Source organism: Mesocricetus auratus, unplaced genomic scaffold (assembly GCF_017639785.1).
Source record: "Mesocricetus auratus isolate SY011 unplaced genomic scaffold, BCM_Maur_2.0 Super-Scaffold_100019, whole genome shotgun sequence".
Lineage (NCBI taxonomy): Eukaryota > Metazoa > Chordata > Mammalia > Rodentia > Cricetidae > Mesocricetus > Mesocricetus auratus.
Genome location: NW_024429200.1, coordinates 12,836,963 through 12,862,616, shown reverse-complemented (window position 1 = coordinate 12,862,616; position 25,654 = coordinate 12,836,963). Strand labels below are relative to the sequence as shown.

At 41.2% G+C, this 25,654-nt stretch overlaps 1 protein-coding gene across 1 annotated transcript in view; it reads left to right on the top strand.

The window, feature by feature from the left end:
- Snd1 (staphylococcal nuclease and tudor domain containing 1) overlaps positions 1–25,654 on the top strand; it is a 401,485-nt gene that overhangs the window by 177,149 nt on the left and 198,682 nt on the right. Inside the window, exon 12 of the mRNA XM_040728507.1 lies at positions 4,562–4,662. Within this exon, the coding sequence (XP_040584441.1) occupies positions 4,562–4,662 (101 nt within the window). The remainder of the gene's footprint in view (positions 1–4,561; positions 4,663–25,654) is intronic.

Genomic DNA, 25,654 nt, shown 5'->3' with positions numbered 1-25,654 from the left:
CCACTGCCTCTGATTCTCATCTTCAGCCGTGGCATTAACTCTAGCTTGTGCCTGGGCTGCATCATACCAGAGAGCCTTCCATTCCATGTATTGTCCCATGTTGGGAAGCACTGCTTTCACTGTCGTCTGCCAGTCAGTGGGAGTCATGGCAAAATTAGCAAGCCTTTCCACCTGTAATGTGGTAAAGTTAGCATTGACCCCATAATTACGAACGGATTCGGCCAATTCTTTGATTTGATTGTAATCTACAGGAGTATGTACTCTTCCGCCTTCCGCATTCTCGAATACTGGAAAAGCTACTTGTATTTTTCTCCGTTCCTCTAAAGGTAAAAAGGAGTCAGTACCAGTATTCAGCCGAAGCTCATACTGCGGAGGCGCTGAGTGGCGTGAGCCCGCCGGATTTATAGGCGGTGGCCTCACATTCATTTTTGTTTTCAGTGGCCGGTGTCTATCAGGGTGATATCTTTCTTCCTCATACCGTGCCACCTCCTCCTCTAGACCACCTTCTTCGCTAGAATACAGAGTGTCAGAATCAGAATTATCTAGCTCCAAGGCTTCTAGCTCTACTGTAGGGTATAGCCTAGATTCTGGCTTTTTCTTTTTCTTAGATTTGTTAGGGGGTGAATGATCACTCCCTTCTTTCTCTCCCCCTTTCTTAACTTCTTGGGGAGGGCCTTTTTTCTTAGACATGTCTTTCCTTTTGCGAGCTCCCATTCTCTCACTCCATTCAGTTTCTGACATGCTATCCTGAACTTCCTCTAAGGTTCCCTGACTTTCTATTATAGCAGGGTGACAGGCCTCATCCTCCAAGCAGTTTTTAACTAGCTTCCAAATGGCTTTGGTACCTAAGTGGAGATCTCCTTCTGCATGCTTCCTGTCTAGTTCTTTACCTAGCTTGTTCCATGAGGCCACAGTGAGGGACCTGGAACAAGCATACCATGGTGCCACTCTATCTACCTCCTTCACAAAATTTTGAAGTGTTCGTGGTGCAATTTTAAGATCTCTTTGTTTTAGCACAGTCTGTAGGGCAGTAACCACTGACTGTGACAACCCCATCGCGCTAGCGGCTTATCTAAAAAACGGCGCTCAACTCCGTTACCAGACTGACAGCACCAGACTGACAGCACCAGACTGACAGCACCAGACTGACAGCACCAGACTGACAGCACCGTTCTGTCAGCACCAGCCACGATGAAGGAGTAGGACAAACAGGACTAGCACCAAAGCCTCCACTGACCCGTCCCACGGTGATGACAAACTAAGGCCAAAGTCGAGAAAGGGGGTGTTCAGGATAAAGCATACCTCTCTGAACTTACGTCCCTGCAGTTCTGAATCCGCCCCGTCTTCCGAGGGTCTCCCGCGGCGCCGGCGATGTTGAAGAGTTCCCGGGTTTCGGCACCAGATGTCCCGCGCTACCGTCTCGCCAGCAAGAACGACGCAGAACACTCGGATCCTTCTGCAGTAAAGCTTTAATGCATCTTGAGAGATAGATGATCAGCTTCTTAGAGGGAGACCCCAAGCTAAGAAACCCAGCCCCTTATATAAGCCTAGGAGCTCCGAGTGAGACGTGTAGAGCCGGGATTGGTGGTTTGCACATCACCCCAGATGACGCCACGGGAGAGGCACAGCTTAAACGGTTAACTCCAACTGACAGCAGATGTCAGCGCCATCTTCTAACGGCAATAGCGATAGCGAGGGCGGCTCCTCACAGGTTTGAGAGCTGCATACTGTATGGCCCTCAGATACTCTTGTTACTTTGCTGGCCTCTCGCTTTTGCAAGTGTGCTGGAGGCCTTTTCTGGATACCTCCAGGTGAACTAACTTAGCTAGAGACTTCTCTCTAGACTCTGAGTCACGATGCCCTCTCTGTGTGCATCCCTCCCATGCCTTGTCCTGACTGCACAAAGGGAAACTATGAAAACTCTGTAAGCATTTGTGAGCTAATCCCTAGTCTATGCACATTTCTCATGTTTACAAAATTTGAATGCAGATGCCTGCTTTTCGGGGCCATCCTTACTGAAGTCGTTTGAAAGAAGGATTACCTAGTGTCAGCTCTCTTGTGCCCAGTCTCAGCTCTTGGTTTTTGGTTTGGCAGTTTTCCCCCACATTTAAAAGTATGATTTGGTGGTCTCCACGTTTATAATTTGACAGTTAAAAAATTAAGACAACTGCCTTTTTTTTTTGGACAAATGTGTGTATGTGTGTTCATGTTTGTATGTGAATGTAATATGTTTATAGAGATTAGATTGAGGTCACTGTTAGATGTTTTCCTCCGTTCTCATTTCTGAAAGAGTTCTTGCATTGAACCTGGGGCTCACCGATTTGACTAGACTGGCTAACGGAAGCCCCAGGGATCCATTTGTCTCTAAACACACACACAACACCCCCAACATCCCCCCACACCCCATCCCCAGTGCTGAGTTTACATGCATGTGCTTTTGGCCTTTTTCTTTCTTAGGTGAATGACAGGAATAGAACTCAAACCCTTATCTTTTTGTGGGAAGCACTTTACAAACTGTAACGTCTCCCAATTCCCGCCTTGTTTTGTTTTTAAAACATTTGTGAAGAACAGACAAAATGAAAGCATTAGAATGGTGCTGAGTAGCAATATAGCTGAACTTGATGTCTGTTCAGTCTGCTCTCTTTAGGCTGATGGTGAGAATTGATGTGTTTAGAAAACGCATTCTGGACTCAGAAATAAATGGCTTGAGTCAGAGTTTGTCTTCAGTGTAGATACATAAAGCTTGGCTATGGCCCTAACCAAGCACACGAATATGACCTGTAATGTTTCCTAATGGTTCCCACATAATTGGTTGTGACACATAAACATGTTTATATGAAACCATTTTGTGAAGAAATAGTTTTGTTCAGTTCGCCTACATTTATTTATTGTACACTGTTCTCATTTCATGCCTGCAGCTTCCTATTTGTATGCATGTCCTTTGTTCATTGAAAACTTAAAGATTCTTCTGGACTCCTCTATCCCTGTATTGCCCTTCAAACCTTCCTAACTTCAACTGGGCTGCTATTAGACTTAGTTAGCTGTGTCACTGTGATTTATACACTGTGAAATCAGATCCAAGCATCCTTGTGATTGCCATCTTGTTCTTCTTGATAGTTCTTTATTTGGTCCAAGAGAAAGAAATTACAGGCAGCCTTTCTGAGGTGGCAAGCCATATGATCAGACACAGGTATTTGATGCAGAAATGATCTAAGAAGTATTTTGCCATAACATCAGGTGGTCGCTCAAGAATTCTGCTACCCTTGTTGGTCAAGTGAAATTTCTTTGGATCTTTTCTTCAGGCATTTGACTTCTTTGAGTTTTCAGTGTTTTTCTTAATTTCTTTTAAAAAATGAACTATTCTTTTAGAGTTGTTTTGTTTACATTAAAATTGAGCACAATATATAGAATTATTATGCATTCTGTGTTCCCACCCCTCCCCACACACTGAGTCCCATACTAGAGAGAGATGTTTGCTGACACTGACAAACCAACACTGACATGCCATCATCACTCCGCACACATAGGGTTCATTTCTAGTATTGTGCTTTCTGTGGGCTTTGGCAAACATAAGGGTATGTGCCATATTTGTGCTACCAGGCAGAATAGTTCCTTCCAGCGCCCTCAAATCCCCCTACCCTCTTGAATTCTGCCAACCCATTTCCTGGCTGTCACTAATCTTTTTTGCTATCTTCCTAGTTTTGCCTTTACTAGAATGTTAGGCAGTTGGGACCCTGCAGTATGAGGCCTTTGCAGATAGGCCTCTTGCATTTAATAATAAGCATTCAAGGTTCTTCGTGTCTGTTTATTCCGTGGCAGCTCATTTCTGTAATGAATAATATTCTACCATCAGAATATACCAGTCTGTTAATCTATAGAAAGTCATCATGGTTGCCTCTAATTATTGTCAGTGGTGAAGAAAACTGCTGTTAACTTCCATGTACAGATTTCTTCAACTTTCTCAAGTAAATTTCAAGGAGATATTTCTGGAAAGAATTTATGCTTAGTTGTTTAAGAAACTACTGATCTTACATTTGATACCAATGTCAATTTGTGTTCCCAGCAGGGGAGAAAGATAATTCTTTTGTGTTATCCCTAATATGGAATTTATCAATTCGTGTATATGGTGGAGGGTAATTTTGCAATGCTGCACATTGAACATAGAGTCTTAAACATGGTATTCAAGTGCTTTATTACTAAGCACCGTCCTCAGGTCACATTTCATTGCTTAAAATGCAATTACCTGGTGACATTTGGAGTGGGGCATCCTTCCCATTGTTTTCTCATCGTCTATGTATTGTCTTTGCGTTGTTTGAATCTTATGGCATTCCTTAAATTGTCCTATTGAGCATCAAGAGCTTTCTGTGGATCCTGGGTACTGCGCTTTATACAATATGTCTTTTATAGATCTTTTTTATCCCCCTGCTATGTGTTAGTTGGCTTTTTGTTGTTTTTAATCTTAGATCATTAAGTCCACCTGAGTTGATTGTGCAAGTGCCCATGGCTCCCATTGAGCTGTTGTAGACTTCCAAACCTAACTCCCTTGATTATTTATTTCCAGGTCAATGTGACTGTGGACTACATTAGACCAGCCAGCCCAGCCACTGAAACGGTGCCTGCCTTTTCAGAGCGTACCTGTGCCACTGTCACCATTGGAGGAATGTGAGTGTTCTAACTGACAGATACGTGGCTTTGGTTTTAAGTAGCTTAATACTCTGCTCAGTCAAGTCTTGCCCCCCTTTCTCCATGCTTTGCTTTCGCTTGAACTTGACCCTGTGGACTGTAATTATTATGTGCCAGTGTTGTACTTTATATTTGCAAAGTAATTTATAATCACTCATTAGCTAAATCATATACTTCTGTTATTGTTTAAGATTTATTGGGCTCTGTGTGCTTGGCCCTATGAAGTACATTACTATTAATAATGCTATTTATTGAGTATTAAGCTGTCCCTAGGTACTATCCAAAATTAGTTAAGAGCTTCTGTGTGCTGGTTTAGAAAGGTAAGTTTTAGAAGGGAGAGACTAACTGGACATTTTCTTTGTTTTCCAGAATCCTTAGGTAGTCTGGCTGATGAGCAGAGCCTTAAAGGGGATGTATCTGACAGGGAAGGAAGGAAGCATGCTGGACCATGCTCTCAAAATAAATACTGAGACAGTCAGTTCCCAGTAGAATTCTTACTTTACATAATCTCTACCAACATGGTCATTGTTTCTTCCTCTCCTTAACAGTCTTCAGTGCTGCTTGTTACCAAATGCTATTTTTCTTTTCTTTTAAGGGAAAGCAAAGAGTGGGGCTTTCATCCAAACTGGGATTGTCTTATAGGATGTACATTGAAGCCCAGTGTGAGAACTGCATCTAAGTGACAGCAACAGCCCAACAAGGATAAAGATGTTTCACTATGTAGCTTCTAGAACTCTCCTATTGGGTAGAAGCCTCTTTCTCCTCATTCGTGCCTTTGCATATGGAAAGGACTATTTTTAGGCAGTTCCCACTCCTGTTGCTAATGTTCACACAGCAATTGTAGATTTCATGTCTGTGGGACAATCTCAATATAGGCACTTGATGTCACTACCTTCACAGGCTTTAGAAGAAACCAGCTTCTGGCAGATCAGATTGTGGAATGTGGAAAATGAGGTCATTTGGTCATTATTCTATCTAGCTATTTTATAATATTATCAATTTATCACCAATTATTTCAAGCTGGTTGTATGGTTTTATATTGGAAAATGCTAGAGGTTAGTATTCCCCTGTTTTAAAATTGTGACAGAAAAAAACAGGAGTCTCCTCCCTAGATTGCTGCTCCTGCTCTCTAATTACCAGGGAGACAGCTTCATGTCTGTATACACGCACATCTTTATTTTTGGCAGATGGCCTCCACCAACGTTTAACACTTCATCAGAGGGGATTATCTCACTTACATACCACCAAAGTATATTTAAAAATAAATTTACACTGCCTAAAATCACATATTCATGGACTGGCTTTCTTGGGTTTCTTAAATTTTTGGGATAATCTGGGACAGCCAAATTTAATGTGTTTGCATATTATGGAAAGAGTTGTGGCTATGCCCGCTGATTCAGACCTTCAGGTTCAAGTTTATTTTATCACTCCTTCATCCTGTTCAGGTTTCTATTTAGTAGTTCACCAGATGTGGGTTCATTAGGGGGGATGAAGAGAAATGCTTCCCTAGTAGGTCTACAGTGGCTATGCTGTTTACATGCCCACAAATGGTTCTCGAGGTCCCTTCCTCCCAACAGTTGCAGCCTTTGTTGCTGTTGATCATGACCATTCTGATTGGGCAGAGATAATAACCTCATTGTTCTTGGGCTATACTTTTTTGTTTGCCTGATCACTACTGATGGTGACTATGTTCTAAGATGGTCATTTGCAAGCCTTCTTTTGAGAAATATCTACTCCAGTGATTTACCTGCTTTTTGGTCATTGAGTTCTTTGAGTTTCTTATCTATTCTTTGATGTATTTGGAAAGCAGAGACTGGATATTGTCTTGTCATTAGAGGTTACTGTTATTGTTGAAACTATCATTCCCTACATTATCAGGGAATTTTGTCTCCTCTATTCTTGTCAGTGCTCCAGTAGTCAGCAGACAGATAGTACAAGAAATGTGTTTACTGATTTGTTAACTGTAATGCTATTCAGGTTCATTTAGGAAGCGTACTTGGTAGTGCTTTAATGTTTCGTTCCCTGGATGTCGTGCGTGCGTGCGTGCGTGTGCGTGCGTGCGTGCGTGCGTGTGTGTGTGTGTGTGTGTGTGTGTGTGTGTATGAGTACAGGTGCACGTAGATGTCAGAAGACAACTTCAGGAGTCTGTTCTCTTTCATCCTGTGTGTTCTGAGAATTAAATTCAGGTCATGAGGCTTGCTCAGGTAGATTTTTTTTTAGGTAACCACCTCTCTACCTGCTTTGGGCTTGTTTATATGTAATCAGGACAGTAACTGAGAGTCTCCTTTACTAGTTTTGGAACCTTGGTGATGAAGGTATTATCCCTTGGAGATGGACCTCCAGATTTGCTTTCTGTGTTTCCTCTGGAGTGTTTTTTTTTTTTAATCTCCTTTCGCCCCTGAATTTTCTTTAGTTAAAAACAGACAAGCAAAAAAAAAAAAAACCCGCAACTAAAATAATATGGCACAAAAATTAGTTATTAATTAGGAAATTCAAACATTTGACTCATGTTTAGAAATAATTTGTATTAAGACCCTGTTATCTGGTTTAAAGCTTCATTATTTGAAAGCACTGTGTAAGAACAGAGGGTTTTACCTAAGCATACAATTTCTTATTTTTGTTTGTACAGACATGTGGGTTGTAGGGTATGAATATGCCACAGTGCCTGTGTGCAGATCAGGGGCCACCTTGAAAGATTAGTTCTCTTCTTTTCACCTTATAGCTTCAGGGATCAAACAGGTTGCCAGGCTCGGGCAGCACCTTTGCCCACTGAGCCCGTGTTTTCAGATCTCTAGTACATGAGGAACACAGGTCACTTACTTGATATCCTACTAAACAGCAGAGCTCATTGTCTGAAATGAAGACTTAAAAGTACGAATTGCAGAACCTTATAGTTTTTAGTTTTTCTTTGTGTTTTTCTGCTACTGTTATCTGGATCTCTTGTTTTGTAGCCATTTTAAAGTCATTCCTGTCTGTTCAACTTTTAAGCATGTGGGCTTATATTTCACTGCTTAATGTGGTATTTAAAGAAGTACATAATTAAAATAACAAGCACAACCAGGGAAAACTTGACTTGGAATCAAAGCAAATGACTTAGCAAATTCAGTGAGGTGTCCAGGGTTATGCTAGTGGCCCCTCTGTCCCTTTCACAAGCACCTTCCATGCACTTGCTGTGGTCACAGGTTGTGTGGGTATATTAAGGGAAGAGTTAAGGGCAGTCTATGGCGAGCACGTCTTCTCTGGCAGGCAGACTCATCAAACTGGTGTGCCGTGTAGAAGAGACCCATGCCTACCCAGCCTCCCTCACACCTCATGGCTCCCTTGTTCACACTGGACTCCAGGCTCCCATGTCTACACAGCCTGCCCCATACCTCATGGCTCCCTTGTTCACACTGGACTCCAGGCTCCCATGTCTACACAGCCTGCCCCACACCTCATGGCTCCCATGTTCACACTGGACTCCAGGCTCCCATGCCTACACAGCCTGCCCCACACTCCATGGCTCTCCTGTTCAAACTCCTCAGACTGAAGAGATCCTTTGAAGTTGGTGACTCCATGAAAACGAGAAGAGAGGCAGATGAGATGGTGTCTTGCCAATGGCTATTTCAAAGGAAACTTTAAGATGTACCACAGAGGTGAAATGTGAGAATTGTCTGTATTCCCAGTAGGACTCAGTGGAGCCCTTATAATTTTCCCTTGGTGTATGGGAGGGAGGCAATTCCCTTGCTATTGTCACCCTGGCCTCAACTCTCTGGGTCTTACCCTCTAGGGAATCGATGCAAACAGGGTTCATCATTCTCTAATAGATTAAATTTTTTTTTCTTGATTAACTTCACTGTGGAGTTGGCAAGAGCTGTTATCTGTTAATCAAAACAGTTTAAATAAAAAATAAAAGGATCAGACCTGGAGTCTTTCTCTCTCTCTGGCTCCCAGGTTGGGAATTAGCTGATCTTTTCAGGCCTGGTTTGTGGCGTGAAGCTGTCAAGATGGCGCTTCCTGTTAATTACTTTTTATTGTATTTAAGACACTTAAATAACTCTTCTTGTGATTTAGTCTTCTATGTAATTAGCTGCAGTGATTAAAATCTCATTCTTTCCTTCTTGCCAGTGCTTTCTTGAAAAGTGAGATTTTTCTGGGGTGACCTTTCTCTGTTCTGGACTTCTCAATTACTGTGAGCTCCAATTTGGCAAATCCATAAAATCTATTAACTCATAGCTCATTTTTTCTTCATATCACATAGTCAAAGAAAAGTATTAAAAGAATAATTGTTCATATTTTTTAAACATCACCTAAAAATAAAAGTAGGGTCAAACCGTCATACACAGTTATACACTCCATTTCACCATCTCCCCAACTTCATCCCTGGAAAACAGCCATATATCAAGATACAGTTTTCAATCAAGCCATTTCCCCATTATTTCTCATTATATGGCATATTTCACAATGGTAGGAAATGGCTGAGGGGCCCATGCTTTAGACAGGTATAGAATGGCTCATGCGTGGAATATGGACAGCAAACAGTGGGGAGATGCTGTTTACATCTATCTTACAAGCTTCTTTTTTGAGAGGGATGATTTGGTTTTTTATAACAGTTTCGCTGTTTTCCATCTGTATTCCTGCATCATCCTTCTTGATCGCCCATTTGCCTCTGCTACTCATCTTGATCCTGGTGCGAGTATAGGGCCTTGCAGCTTTAGGAACTGTCCAAGCTCTGTGGGTTTAGGACTTTTGAGGTGACCATGTGTCCCCCATCTTTGCAAACTCTTAACTGTCCTTGTGAATTCTTCACAGGTAAGTGCCTCACTCTCGTATAGTCATATGAGCCAGACCTTTTAACTTGCAAGCAAAAAGGATGACTTTTGCTTTTGTGTGGTTTTGATTTTCAGGGGTACTTTTGTTCCAACTGTTCCACTGAAGCATTGGGCTCAGTCTTGTCTCACTGTGCTACAATAATCCTTTTTTAGTCCTAGCTGGTTTTCCTCACTACCACCGCCCTTCCCGGCCCCAGTCACAATAAGAATAAGTATCATACAATCTCCACCTTTTCTGGCTCAAGTTCCATAGCTTTGAAGCTCTCTCTGTCAGCCAATCTCCCCCTCGGTTTTCAATTCTTAAAACATAGCGGTAGTATTTCACTTTCAAACTACAACTGGAAAGAAAGGAGCCTCATAAGGTTCTTTTTTCTGACCAAGCCCCTGCCTTACCTGAGTTTAAACCCTACATTTAAAAGAGATGCTTAGGTTGTTTTCTGGGAGGCATGGGCTAATTGATTTATACAGTCTTCACTTTTGGTAATAGAAAAACTTGCTTGCCTTTGTTTTTGTCTTTGTCAGTATGTGGTTAATAATACTTGGGAAGGTGGTTGACTTTATCCCCTGATAGCTCAAGTATAGCAATCATTTGAAGAGATGTGTCCCATAAGGCATCGCAAGACCATGACATATGAACATGTTCAGTACTGGAGTTTGGAAAATAGTGTTGAGTTTCAGGCAAATCTGTCTCTTTTGTTCAAATATTTTGTGACTGTCTATGAAAAGCTCACACTGCCGAGTCTCGCTTCTTTAAAGCTCTGGGTTTCTGATTACTTGATAGCCATTATTGCTTTTTGGAGCCTTAGTGTGGCTTTTCATAATGGCACCTGTGGATGTACAAATTATGTGAGAGCTTTCTCTTTCCCTGTCTGTCTTTTCCACAGTACCAATCGAGTAGACTGCCTGGCTGTGGCGAACTTGAATATTTCCTGAGCTGATTTAGAGCTCGCCTTTCTTTTCCCAGAATAGACAATGGGGAGCCTGAGAGACAGTGAAGCTTTGCCTCAGATCAGGTAGCCTGTTTCTCCACTACATAGTAATGTCTTAGAATATTGGTAGATGCAGACCCAGTAAGGGATGGGTTGAGACTGCTGTTTCTTGAGAATCATCAGACTTGTGTGTTATTTACTTAATTCTATGTGTATTTTGCCTGCATGTATGTCTAGGCACCACTTTTGAGCCTGGTAACTGGAAGCTGGAAGAGGGCATCAGATCCTCTAGAAGTATTGGACTGATGGTTATGAGCACCATGTAGGTGTCATGAATCCAGCCCAGTTCCTTTGACAGAGCAGCCTTAACTACTGAGGCATCCTTTTAGCATATTAAGATTGAGTTTATTTTTAATTATGTGCACATATGAGGCTTGCGGAGCATATGCACTAGTTCAATAGGTGCTTGCAGAGTCCCCAGGAGGTACAGGTACCAGAGTTGCCAGATGTGGTTGTCAGGAACCCAGCTGAGGTCCTTTAAGCTTGTAAGTGTTGAGCCATCTCTCTGCTAACCCTTCTCCCCCCCCCCCCTATTTTCTTTCTTCTGAAGAATGTTCTCCCTGCATAGCCCAGGCTGACCTCAAACTTACTATGTAATGGAGAATGATCTTGAACTCTTGACTCTTCTTCAGCCTCAGCCTAAGTATACTGCTCCAGGCATACTCCACCTGCTTTCCTCATGGGTATTCACTTGCTTTGCCATATTCATGAGGTCTTTTACTTTAGGAAGCAGAAGAAATGTTATTTATTTGGGGGTATAAAAAGGTTGGTTTCTAGTCCAGTTTTGCCAGGCTTTTGCAGTAACCTTAACCTTACCACTTGGAAATAGGGTGAATTCTACATGAGAACTACTAATTCTTCCTCTATTAGATAGGTCAGCCACTAAATGAAGCATTCACTTGCCACTCACTGGAATCTGCTCTTTCTTTGCCCTGGGTCATTCAGGGTGGAAAGCTCAGGGAACTGCATTCAGTTACTATTGTGCTACCAGCTAGCTCCAGGTGCTCTCAGGAGCCTCCGTTGTGGCTTCACCTGATGTTAACTTTCAAACAGCTGGCTTAAAACGTTCAGCTAATCTGTGTCTGGTCACCATGACTTCGATGTTTTCTCTATTCTGAATGTTAAGGATAATGGTAAACTCAGACTTCTCCTTATAACACCCCCTCATGTGATCAAGATGTATAGCATAGATTGCATGGATCTTTGGTCACTGTAATTGTCTTCTATGCTTTGTCTGTAAACTACTCATCCTAAAAGGTGAATTCTTCCCCTATACAAGGTATTATATATAATTGCATCAGGTAGTAGACGTAAAGGTGTAATAGTGATTAAGCCTTTGGAAGAGAAATCTGTATCACTGCTTCTAAGAAGTGTGTATTGGTTTCTGCTGCCTCCTTTCCTCTCTGTGCTTCTTGTTAAGATTCTCCGCCTTGTACTCTCTATACTGCTACCTTTCTTCTCACTGAAAAAACCCTTCATTTTTCCGTGTCTGGGAGCAAACTTCTGAATCTCTACGTGTGTAGAACTGTCTTGATTTGCACTGTACTCTTGATTATTCTACCTTCAAAATAACTTTTTTTCACCTTTTGTGAACTTTGAAGTCATTGTATTTATTATTTTATCCATGCTTATTAGAAAATCAGTTTCCATTTCTGTAAATGGAGCTTAAGTTTTTATAACATTTATTTAACTTGGGCCTTTTAAATGTGAACATTCATTTTTAAAAGGTTTTTGAGATAGGGCCCTGCTATGTAGCTTATGCTGCCCTTGAACAGTCCACCTTCACTGGCCTCCCAAGTGCTAGAAATATATGTTTGTACAGCACCATACTTGTATTTTAAACTTGTATTATTTACTTGTATCTTGGATTATTTTCTCCCTGCTTGGCTCTCTCCTTTACTTCTGGCCTTTGGCCATTGCTTTCTCTAAAGACCTTCTTTTATAGTTTCCTTCAAAAAAGGAAGGAATCTTCCAGGTGACTTGTTTGTTCAGTCAGTCACACATAGTGGACTTACTTTCACTGTTTTCCTCATTCATCCATTGTACTGATTTATCCCTTTTGTTGCCCATTAGTTTCTTCTTCATGTATTCATATAGAGTGCTTGTCTGTGCACTGTGTTGGGCATCATAACTATATTGGTAAACAGACCAAAAGGATTTTCCACCATCACAAAGTTTGCAAACTGTTCTATTAATGTAGCAGCTCTCTTTATTTTGTTTTGTTTCAACACTTACTTTAATTTCTGTTTAAATATACCATTATAGTGCCATCTTTCTAGTTTATAAACACAGTTTTCTTTATTATCTCTGGATACTATTTATAAGAATGAACACCTGTTTCTGTTATCAGAGGTATCTGTTTCCTCCGTGATTGAATGTTCTTTGTTTATCTGCTCCTTAAGTCCCTGAGTGGTTTCCTTACTTTGACTTATTTATGGAGAAGGGCAGATGCTTAATAGTTATTGGTGTCCCCATTGCCACAGTGCTGCTCCCCAGACCATCTCAGATGGAAAAGGAAGAAGTGGACAGCTGTATCAGAGGCAGTCTTCCCTACACAGTACTTCTTGAAAACCCACTTGGAGCAAGAAATCACAGAGCTCAGTAAAGTTGTCATGGCTGACAGGGCTCTGTTGGGAGCTTTATGTACTTCACAGGGCAGAAACTGGCTGCAGTAGGCTGTGCAGAAGCCTCTCAGACTGTTCCTTGCTTTTCGTCTATGCCACAGAAGTCATCTGGTTGTTCCAAAGTTACATTTTCTACTGTCTTCACTACTGTAGCACATGTTTCTTTGAGGCAAACTATCTGCTGGTTGATAATTTGGAGACTGGCTTTGGTATTGAGTAGGGAGTCACATCCATTTCAAGGATATTTTCAAAGACTTAAAAATGAAGGCTGCCTGTCTTGCCTTGAAATAGAGTTGTAGAGTAATGAAGAGAGACTTACCAATCTGGAGCTCTAAAGTTGAGTTGTCTACAGTTTCAGCTTCTTTTGGTATAAGGACCTTTATGCTTTCTTTTGTAGCAAGCTGGAAATGTGGGGAAAGAGTCTGTGAAGGTGAATCCTTTCATGGGAAAACAGCGGACTATTGGCAAAGGCTAACTTTGTGTTGGTTTTTATGTTTTGATTAAAATGGTCTGTTTCCAAAGCACCACTCCCTTCAAATCTCGAAGGATCTGGAGAAAAAGTGGTCCTAAGACCACTCTGCCTGTAGGTGTTCAATGTTGTACGCACTTTCTGGGTAAGTCCATGGTCTACAAAGAACCTTGGCTCTTAAGTGGACTATCTGTAGGCCTCTTTTTCATGAACCTGTTTTTAGGGTTTTCTGCAAACAACCTATATATATATTTGGGAGATTACACACACAAGTATGAGATAGCAGACATTCCTATAATAACATACCTGCTCATAAAAGTATTTGCTGAGTTTTTGCCAAGTGTCACACGAGACCCTTCTGTTATTAGTGATTCTGTGGGCTTCAGGGAGACCTGGGAGTGCTCCCTGTTATAGCTCTTCTGAATGGGGTTCTTAATCGATGACTTGATGGTGTCCTCAGAGCCTGCTCTGTATAGTCCTTCATATGTGCAGTTGTCTGTCTTCTTGGTGGCTGTGTTTCCATTTCCCCACCCATCTGATCCTTCTGCTTCCCATCTTTCAGAATCTGTGTGTATTTCCTGCCGTGCCGCTAGCATGCTTTCTTCCCAGCCATCATCGTTAGCACTTTGTTCTTTTCCTGTGTTGACCTTTGCCTTTTTTTGCCGGGGCCTTGTAAAGGACAGACTGTAGACATGGTTCCCATTGTGGCCAGTCTGACCTTCTCAGGCATTCCCTTTATATCTTTGACTAGTGCAGCTGATGTGATAAGAAGGGACATTTGACATGGTTACTAATAACTGAAGCTTCTGGGTTCTTTAGTGCCATTTTCAACCCCTTTGTCTTTATAATTCCTGTGGATGGAACAGTGAAAAAGTGTTAAAGGAAATAGGAATGGACTTTTTACAGATTTTTCTGTCTCCGAGTTGTGATGGCACTTAAGAGACTGGCTGAAGTTCGTACTGAGTGATCTTTTAGAAAGTAATGGAAATTGTATAGGTGTTTTCAAAAAGGCTAAAAATATAGTGGAGATTTCTCCTAGGCCCTGAAATTGCACTTAGTGGAGAAAAGGGGCATTCCTTTTCTGGGACTTAATTCAGGAACAAAAAATTTTGACCACTTGAAGAATAATGTTTAGATGTAGTCTAAGACAAATTCTTTTGGGTCCCTAAGAATCTGTACTCGCTCCCCTGCCTCCAGGGTAGTTTGTAGGTTAATAGACATGAAGTAAAGCCCTGCATTTTACTATCAGATGACTGTGTAGTCTTGGGTCTCAGCTTAGTGTCTGTAGTTAGAGATATTAATAGTGTGCCTCATACCGCTGTTAGAAATGTTTAGCCTACGTCCTCCACCCAGCCAGTCACTATGGACCTAATGCCTCCTCTTTCCCTTCTCTCTCCCACCCCTCACTCCCTCTTAAACTTCTAACCATCCCCTTTGCTTAGATAGTATGCATGTACAGCAGATTTTCTTTCATGTTTTTTATGCCATCTTTTTCTTGTTTTTCACATGAGCTCAAGCATAGATAATATCCCCTAACTATTTTATTGAAACATTCATGTGGCCTGTTCTCTTACCTGAGTGCTCAGTGGTGGAGATCCTAGTATATTTAAGATCCTGAATTCAAATACTACATCATCTCTTCCAACTCCCCTCCCCCCAAAAGGAGCAAATCAAAATTCATGACCCCTTTGGATTATCGTCTAGATTTTACCATTGTTTTGATGGTAGGATACTTTGTTCACATAAGACAATAATGATTACCAAGCCCTTGCATAAATGTAGAGTAGTGGACTGTGTCATTCTCAACGTTTCAAGAAACTTCACATACCATTGCCAGTTAGCAGTACAGACACCATCTAATCAACACAAGAAGTGTGTTGGTGGCTTCCTCCTGTGCTAGTTCTATCCGTGGCGTCAGGTATCTGCTGGCTACATTCATATGTGAAGTGATGAAAGTGGAAGCCACCAACCTAGTGTAGTAGGGGCCGGCAGTCTGTCGAGCAGCCTTCTCTGCCTTGGAGCTTTTATGAACTTCTCTGCCTTCAGTGAAAATGCATTTAAATTGTGGAAAGATAACAATTTAACCATAATTTAACCAGAGATAATCTTATGATAGAATTTGTAGCTATTTAGGAGCAGTGGCTTGGTGAAGTAGTTTGAGACTGCTTTGTATGGGGTTTACTGTTTGTTTTATATAGAGTCTTTGGGCTTTCTGGTGTGTCTGTGTACAAATAAATTGTGTTGAAATTGTGATTCATCAGCTGTCAGTAATAAGGGGAGCTTTTTACAGTTCTCATGCCATCCTCTTCTTCCTCCTTAAAAATGTGTCTTCTTGACACAGACAACATCCTATCCTTTTTCTTTTTAAACCAAGAAGTAATAGCATTGTACTATGTTTTCAAAACCTTTCCATCTGAAAGTGTGTGTTCCTTCATGTGTCACTTATCACAATCTGCAGCTATGGGCACATCAGACCAAGGAAGGTTGACTGGTGTCTCCTTAGTGGCTTATTGTATTTCAAAGCATGAAACTAAGTCACCCCACCTCACCTCCAGAGGGATGGAATGACTAGAATGTTTGAAAGCCCTTACTTAGGCTTTTGTTTGGGCTCAGTTGTCATTTATACTGGAAAGATGACTCATTAATAAAACAGAAAATTCTGCTTTTCAATTATTAGAAAAACTCTTGACTTTTTGCCCCACATTTTTTTTCCATGTATAGTTGGGTTTCACTGGCTCTTATTTCTAGAACTCTTAATTACAGGTCTTCTAGACTTTGCATAGAAGTGAGAGTCTCCAGCAGCTACCACATTTTAGGCCTCAATAAGGTAGACCTTGGATTTAGTCCAGGTGCTAATAAGTTCTGGGGAACAAAAACATACTCCCCCTGTTCTGTGCCAGCTGACTGTACTGTGGCCGTGAACTGTAATGGGCCAGGGTGGAGGACCGCCTTTTTTTTTTTTTTTTCTCATCCAAACAAGATGAAAACTTAATTTGAGCTTCCTCCCTGAAAATCAACCTGTGCCAAGACAATTTTGTTCTATCTTATCAAAAATGATTGAGTTCAGTAGAAGAGAGTTACACTTTCAGCTAGTCGTGGCTTGGTATTCTGTGAACAGAGTGACGGCCTTCTAGAATCTAAACTATTATTTTGAGTCCTTTTCCTGTGAATGGAACACAGTTGATATCAATGTTTGCTCAATCTATCGGGAATGTGGAAGAGATTGTCTGTCCCTGTTTTGGACATTCCTAGGTCTGGCAGGTTCTGCTTTCTCTGTCAGAGCAGATCATTCCAGATGCCATTGTGTAATTTTCCATCTTGGGGTGTGTGTTTGTGTGGGCGGGTGGTTTTGTTTTGTTTTTAAGTGGTGTTTAATGTCAGGCTAATAATAAGCTAGATATGTAGGCCTGGTTTTGTCATAATGGCCATGAGTTATTTGTCCCTCTTCTTCAGAGAGGCAGAGAGCTACTCTCCACTCCCCGAAGTGATATGTACATCTTGGAGGGGGTTCTTGTCAGCCAGCTGTCTAGGAACTGCAGAATGGCAGCTAGTTAGCCTGTTGTGAAGAGGCAAGAGACAAGGGACCTTCTCCCTGGTTGCTGCCCCAACGAAATCCCTACTCTTTTACAACCTAAATAGAAGCTTTAAGAATGAGTCACTATTTCTGTAACAATTAGTGTTTGGTGTGTTCCCTACCTATGCTTACTGGGTTCTGCTACTTTCTGAAGATTAGGTGCACTGGGAACTTTATGAGGGGGTCAGGGATGGGCTTAGATTGTGTTCAGTCGTTCTTGGCCTTTCATTTTCTTGAGAAATTGATTATATTTTTAAAGGGATTCTGACTATTGTTTTTCACAAAGCTTGTTTAGAGTCCTATGAGACAATCGGAAGGAAAAAAAAACAAGGCAGCATGCCTCCAATTAAAATTAGGTACTAAGACTAGGGTTTTTAAAATAGTGGTTTCATTCCTATGACATTTTGTCTTACATGGTGATTTCAGTGAGAAGGCAGCCTATAGAGGAAACAGAAGGCTCCCAAACCAGTATCTTCTGTCCTCACAGATCAGTCCCCAGCAGAGTGTAGGAAGCAAGATGAATGAAAACTCTTAGAGATTTTCGTTCTATTACTCCCTGTGTCTAAGGACAGCCTTCCATGATTCGATTATAATTTCTCCTATTCCAGCTCTGTTTAGAACGTACAAGACAGCAGAGCAGGGGCTAAGCTGGTGATGGCTGATCTGCCTCCAGCTCAAGACGGGATGTGTCATGGCACTGCTGATACTCTGCGTCCATTTCTTCCAGCTGCCTGAGACTGACAAAGCAGGTGTGGTCACTGCTGCTCTGCTGGAGGGCAAGAGAAGCCACACTGTGGCTTTCTTGTTGGTTTTAGCAACTAGCCATGAATTTTTCTTTGATAGCCCATCTGTACCCTGTGCCTTAGCCATAAAGTGACTATCCTACCTGAGAGTAGGGATTTACAAGTCTGCCCAAGATGCCTGCCCATCACTAATGCACTCAGACTTTCCCAAGCAGTTATCTCCTGGTGGTGTCTGTTTTTGTTCTGTTTTATTTGAGAAGGGATCTCACTAAATAGCTCTAGCTGGCCTGGAATCTATCTGCCTGCTTTTGCTTTTGCAGCACTGGGATTAAAATCATGTGTCACCACATGCTACCCTCCTAGTGATTTCTACCAAATTGCCTCTATAATCTTGTTGCCATTATCCTGTCAACATGACCGCAGTTAATATGCTTTTCCGAGGGAACAGTGGTATGGTACCTCAGTGGAATGAGTATTATTGGACCTATAAGATTCCTTTTAATCTTATTTTTGACTGGTCATTAATTGAATTCAGATTTATTTGCTTACCATTTTGGGTGGCTAGTGATTGATGTAGTATTGTGAAATTTTCTCAACAGAAACACAGTTGTATTGGTCTTAACCTCATTTGTTGCCACTGTTGATAATTAGCCCAAACTGCATCTCCAAATAATAAACACCTTTGCGAGTGAAGTGTCATATATCCATGTACCAGGCTCAGTAAATACCATTTGTGAATTTTACTCCATTTTAAGCCGATAGATACTAAAATATCAGTGAAGTATTGTTTATTGTGTTCCATTTTGGGTATAGACTGTGTGTCTGAAATTAGTAATGTGTATTTTGATGACTAAAGCATGATTATTTGGCAGCCTTCAATCCAACTAATATCCTGGAGTAGATTTGCTGTTCTATGTTGATGCCCTTCTAGATATAACCCTGGCTGCTTTCTGTTATTCCTTCCTATTTGTAAAAAGTCTTTCAGCTAGCATACCCAGAAGAGATAGAACAAACTATCTAGGGTCATGATGTTAAATATTTTGAGCAGTGTTTATGGTGATATAACACAAGACTTTAGAATTAGATCACTTGGCCTTAGAAAGCCCTTTATGGTATCTTGTCAAGCCTAGCATAGTTGTCCCTCAGTATCCACAGAGGATTGATTCCAGAACCCCGTAAATACCCAGATCCATACATGTTCAGTGTTTACATATAGCCTGCATGTATAATTCCATATACTTGATCACCTCTGGATTGAGTATGATACCTAGTATTGTATTGTTGAGGGCATACTGGCAATGAAAGAAATGTATATATACTGTAAGCATGATTCTTTTAATTTTTTTCTGAATAGTTTTGACCTGTAGTTGATTAACTTCATAGGTGAGGAGAACACACATACAGAAGGCTGGATGCATTCCCAATTTCTATTTGGATCCCTTGAATTAGCAATATTTCCAAAACCTTACCCAGAGCATACCCAGAGTGAATAACGGCCTTTAAAATGGAACCTAAAACAGCAGGTAGAATTCTATGGGGCTCTGATGGTATTTTTTCCCCCATCAAGAAATTTGGTAACTGGATTGCGTAGGCATTATGCCTATCATTCGATGTTTGGTGTAGATTTGAAGATAGTTTGTGAGGGCCAGCACATATAACCTCTCTCCCTTCAAGCCTTATCTACAGCTTATTCACAATGATTCTGAATGCAGTGATGGCAGATCTATATCTAAATTCTAATCTAAAATGAACTGAACCTAAACCTGTGTTTCCTAGACATAAAGTGCTAGTGATCCTCAGCCCCAAATCTCGAAAGTCAAACGCAGACATCAAATTTGGACAGTTTTTAGAACTCTTCTGACACTGTTACTGTGTCTTTTGGAAATTATTTGCCCAGTGATTTTAGGATGATGAGTTCCCATTACTGACATAACTTCTTTTGCTCACTGTCTCTTCCTCCTATAATAACAAAATTGCTGTGATAGCTTCCAACCTGTTTTAAAAAGATCAGGTAATTCATTTCTAGATTGGAACTTGTTTCTTTTTAATCAGCCTTATAATGTATTACAGACATCACTCTCAGCATTGGCTACAGAAGTGATTTAATGCTGGGTCTTTAATGACTCCTTCATTAATCCTGGTATTCTGGGATTTAACACTCACTGGCCTTTGACCACTGGAAATGATGAAAACTTTGATTTCATGCATATTGGATAACACTGGCCTGTTGCCGGAGCCATGGATCTCGCCTCTGCAGTGGCGTGTGTGATTGACTATGCTGCGGATGGATGGGTGTGCTCCCAGGCCATGCTCTGCTGCTATGAGGTGGCCATGATATCTCTATCAGCTCAGGGTGACCTCTTCCCAGGACTGTCAGATTGGAAACAAGAATATGTTCTGACAGCTTCATCTCCTAGACAGTTCTCTGGCCCTGTGAAGTCAGGGCTTGCCTCTTCATCCACTCCCTGAAAGGTGCCTTCTGTGAGAACATGAACCATGATGTCTGTCTTTGAACTTCTTTCATCTAATTTATAGAATTTTACACTTGCAAGGCACTTCCAAGACTGTCCACTCTGCGTCTATCACCGCTCCCCCACACCCACACACACACTGTATCTGCAGACACTGAGTTCAGCAGGAGCAGCACAACCAAGACGGTGTTGATAATAGTGAAAATTAGCAGCACCAACAGCAGTCCCTAACACATACCAGGCTTCCTATGTGCCAGGCTGGATCTAAATATAGTCATTCATTTTTCCCTCCTAGAAGCTTCAGGAGGTAACATTGCACAGCAAGTCCGGTGTTCCACTCAGCTTCTCTCTGGATGTCCTGCTGCTGCTAAGAGCAGAGATGACAGTGTTGGTTGCTCTCTTTCCTCCTAATGGAAGCACTGTGCGTGTTCTTTGGAAAAGAGGTGCAGGCTTATTTACCGTGCTGTCTTTGACCAAAGTTTTAGTACCTTGAATAAATGCCAGGCTCTTTTTCCCCCTCAGAAAATTACTCCAAAAGAAAGTCACCTTTATCCTGACAGTTTCAGTAGAGGCTGCTGTTTTTCAGAGCACTTCTTCAGTTGCTTTGAATACATGAATCAGCCTGAGACAGCTTCAGAGGTACTATGTGAAAGTCGCTTAAAGCTTGGGGTCCCCCTCACCCCACCCCTGATGAACGGACACACACACACACAGGCACACACGCACGCACTCATGCACGCACCCTAGTATAATAGTCATTCTTATGGTGTGGCTTCCTAACTGTACGAGTAGTGTTCTGGAATTACCGTCTTAAAGGTCACTTTAAAGAGCAGTGCTGTAAGATTGGGGCTGCACCCTTTTTTCCATAAATAGTAAACATTTCAGCTCTAGGGGCCATTTGGTGTCCTGTGCACCTCTTCAACTCTGCCAGTCTGTGCACAAACACATGAGCATGGCTCCAATACTGTGATTATAGAAGCTGGCAGTGAATTTGCCAACCACTGTTTGGGGACTTAGTTGTGGAGATGTGACCATAGACCTGCAGATGATTATGTAAGTAGAGAAACTAAAAGTTAGCTGTCTCTGATGATGATACATACTCTCAGACTTAGGCATCAACATGAGTAAAGCTGAATGCAGTAGCTTAAATAAAAACTTGCTTGTAGATTAATAAGTATTATAAAGAAATATTTCAAGATGAGCAGAAACTTCACCCAGATTTTGTTCTTGTTGTTTAGAGACGGGGTTTCTCTGTAGACCAGGCTCTTCTGGAACTCAGTGGACCAGGCTGACCTCAAACTGGGAGATCCACATGCCTCTGTCTCCCAAATGCTGAGATTAAGGAAATATACCACCATACCTGACCTTTTTTTCTTCTTTTTTTTTCTAAAATCTAGAATTGCTCTATATGCAAATGCATTTTCTTGTGATTTCTTGTCTTAATCCTACCAGAAACTCTGCTTATAAGGAAATGGCTTATTTGAACCATTTCTTCCTATTCATTGTGTTCTCCTGGTTCTGTGGTCTCACAAGAATGTTGTTTGTCTGTGTATCCTTTTCTTTGTTAATGCCACCAGAGACTTTGTGGACAGACCACTTGAATCTGTAAACATGGATTCTTCCATGCTAGAGGCCTATCAGTTTGCTATTGCTTACTTGGTTCTCTTGTCCATTTCTAGGATTATTCTTGACAATTGAGTTGTTAGTGACTTGCTTTTTCCTTTGTTGTATAACTATTGGGATTTTTGGTGTGATCTCATAATTCTATGCACAGTAAATTTTGCTGGTTTGGTAGAGATAAATTACTCCTTATTTTCAGCATGTTCTTTTTCAAATGCATCTGGAAGAACAGCTTCATTCCGATTTTGAGTCAAACAGGCAGTTTTAATTTACAAATGCTTGATCTTCTACAAGGTATTGAGGGTTAGTCCAGCTCCATCACCAGCCATGTGGGAAGTCCAATTTTGATGAAGTGTGGGTGGACAACCATGTGTATTTATTAAATATAAGAGATTGAGCAATCTGTTGTGATGATTCTGGGAAATATGAAACAGAATGGTCATCTTTATGATGGTGTTCAGTGTGCAGGAAATGAGCTTGTGCCCAGAGCAACAGTCAGGCAGGAGATCCTGTGAGAGAGGCCACCGTGGGACCTCACTGCTTTGTCCTTCTGAGGACACAGGCACTGTGCTTGATCTTAGATTGCTCATTTGTCTGCATGTTCTTGGCCCTGACTGTATTTAAGTTTTGGGGGCATTTTTCCTCCTCTCTGTAGGAATTAGAAGTGGGCTTTCTTTGTCTTGTTAAGAAGGCCCAAACCGGTAGTATTTGGGTCTCTTAAAAAGAAGATGCCAAGCAGATACCAAAAATATTATTGTCAGTCTTGAGAAAGGAACTTCACAGATGAAATGAAAAACAGGAAGAGGACACATTCTCTCTGCCTCTTATTCAAGGTTTAAAGTAATGATAATGGTTAAACCCTTTGGCTATTCTCTGGGAGGTGCGGTTCTGAACCTACAGGTTTTCCCTCTGCAAGTGCTTTTCCTGCTATATTTCATTATGTCAGAGTGCTTCTTTCCTATGTGTACTGCTGATAATAGCTCTTTATTTCTCCTTGCTCAGCTTACCACACGCCTGCTTTTCATTTCCATCTGTGTGTACTGGTCACTTCACAAGGCCAACATGCTTAATACTAACGTTTGTTAAAAAATGGTCTCAACCTCCAATATGTCACCAAAATCACCTGTGTGTCTTATTAAAACACATTCCAGACGGTGGCCTGCTCCCAGATTGTACAGTCCCTGTGGTTGTCTTCCCCCAAACACTTCTTTCCTTCTCCCTGTCATCAGGGATGCGTTGAGCTTGGAAAGAAGATAAGCATCTAGAAAAGGGCCATTACTGAGACATTCTGTAGTTGCGTGGACAGTTGCATAACCCAATAACTGCTTGTACAAGAAATAGTTCCAGGTGTGCTTTATCTAGGCTTGGTCATTCCAATTAATGTGGATTAGTAAGTTGAGTTATGAACATTTAGATTGGTAAATTGAGTTAAAAGCATTTTAGATAGGGAAGTCTAAAAGCTATGAGTTTGCCGATTTGTAGCTTTGGATCCATCCAGGAACCATTTGATCAGAAGGGTCGTAAGGGAAACATTTTTTTATTATGCAGATGTTGGCTTTATAGTAATGAAACATTCCATTACCAGTTTTTGTCACTACTTCACTCTGCACATTTGACAAAATCAGATATAAATGGACACAGTTCTTCTAGGTAAGGCCCTTGGTACCGTAGTCCTTGTCCCTTCCTAACAATATAATGCTGCTAAGTTAACTTCCATAAATGCTGTTTTCTTGCTTTTATTTCACTGTAACCACTATGTGAGACTTTCATAATAGTTTCAGTCACACTGAGTACTTAGCCCCACCTCCCTTCACACTCAGCCATCTCACCTCTTACTTTATGGGGAATGCAGACTTGTCTTCAGCATCCTGGTTTTCAATCCCAAACTTGGCTTCTCCAGCCAATTTTCTTATCTCCTCTTTCCTACCACTCAGATCTCATACTCTTCCTTTCCACACTGTTCTATGCCATGTGTGTTCTAGAATCTAGTCCTCTGGGGCACTTGGCACAGTTATTAATCTCATTTTATCTGTTGGTTCATTTATTTGTTGATTTCGCTAGAACAGACTTGGTGGGTAGCTCAGACTGACCTTGAACCTGTGATTCTGCCTCAGTTTCCTGAAGGTATTCTATTTGAAGGTAAGGTTTAAAACTGTTCTTTGGTTCTCTATTCTATTATATCTACTTTTAATCTCTCTGCTTATTGCTTTTTCTTAGTGGCCACTTTAATTAGAAGAAATTTTAACTCTCTTCCTTGGCTATTTGTTCCTTTGGCTTTGACCATTCTGTGTAATTCAAGGATATATCTCAATCCTTACTTTTACTTGACCTCTTGCTATCTTTAGCTCTAGCGTGAAAAAAAAAAAAAAGAAAAATTCTGATTTCCAGTAGGCCACTTTTCTGGAGTTCTTTCTGCAACTCTGATAACTCTGTGTAGGCTACAGTGAGTCCTTCCTTAGACAGGTATTTTTTCTATTTTTGTTCTCATTCCTCCTTATACCTTAACTCCATCTAGGTTAATCTTCATCCTGTCTGATTCCTGCAGATGCTGCAAATCCTCTGTCCATTTCTCTAACACAAGTCTTCCTATCCCAGTGTGCACTGACATATACTCAGCTGTTGACTGACATCATCCTTTAGGTACTGAAGTAGCATGGTTGCAGAAGAGCTTCCCTTCCTCAAATGATTTCCTTCTACTGATGGACCACCATTTGATCATTGACTGAGGTGTCCCCTTCATCTTCTTCCTTATTGTGATGTCATTTTCATATGGTGCAGCACAGACACAGTCCACCTGTTTCCTCCTTGCTTATTTCCTGTACATGATTGCTGCCTGGTGAGCTCTAGCCTCTCCATCCATTCCTTTGCCCCATCTGCATGAAGCAGTGTAGCAGTGTAGACTGGCCTTTTGATTCTGGTTTTACTCTGCTTTGATCCATTTCTCCTTGACTGTTGTAATTTTCTTTCTCAAGCAAATCTGATTGTTATCTCCCTGCTTCAATGTCTTCATTCATCATTCCTCAGCCCTTGGGATTAAACAAATCTGTGATCTGGCCCATGTCTATCTCTTCATGTTTTTATTTATCATTTCCCTGTTCTCATCCATCATTTCTGGGCAAGAAAACAAAACAAAAAAAGACCCACTCTTCTTAAGTCAGTGTGCTCTGTCTGGAGTGCGCCTTCCTCCTACCTGGTCCTTGCTCATCACTCAGCACACTGCAAAAAAAAAAATTGCCTGGGTACTGTGCCAAACCAAATTCAGAACTGCTCATTTTCTTCACATTCCCACCATCCTGGTCCTACTTAAGATAAGGCCCATAGGCCTCATAGCACTCAATCATAAATACCTCCTTTTTCTAATTTATAATGCTTATTTTACTCTGCAGAATCTTTTGAGTTAATATATGCTCAGATACTTTCCATGGTCCCCCGTGGCTTATCTCATCATTCTGGACTCAGCTAACTTTTACCTAGATGAGAACAGGCTTTGCCTTTGTGGCATCATTTATAACTTTTGTCATGTCTGGGACCCTAGAGGTCCTTTGGATTGGTCTCTTTGGTATGATAGAATAGCAGAATATGGCTGAAAAGGTAAGCACCTTTTCCCTGGATTCTCTAATTAAGGCTGAAATTGCAATGTAAAATTTCAATACGTAATGGGAGCGAATTA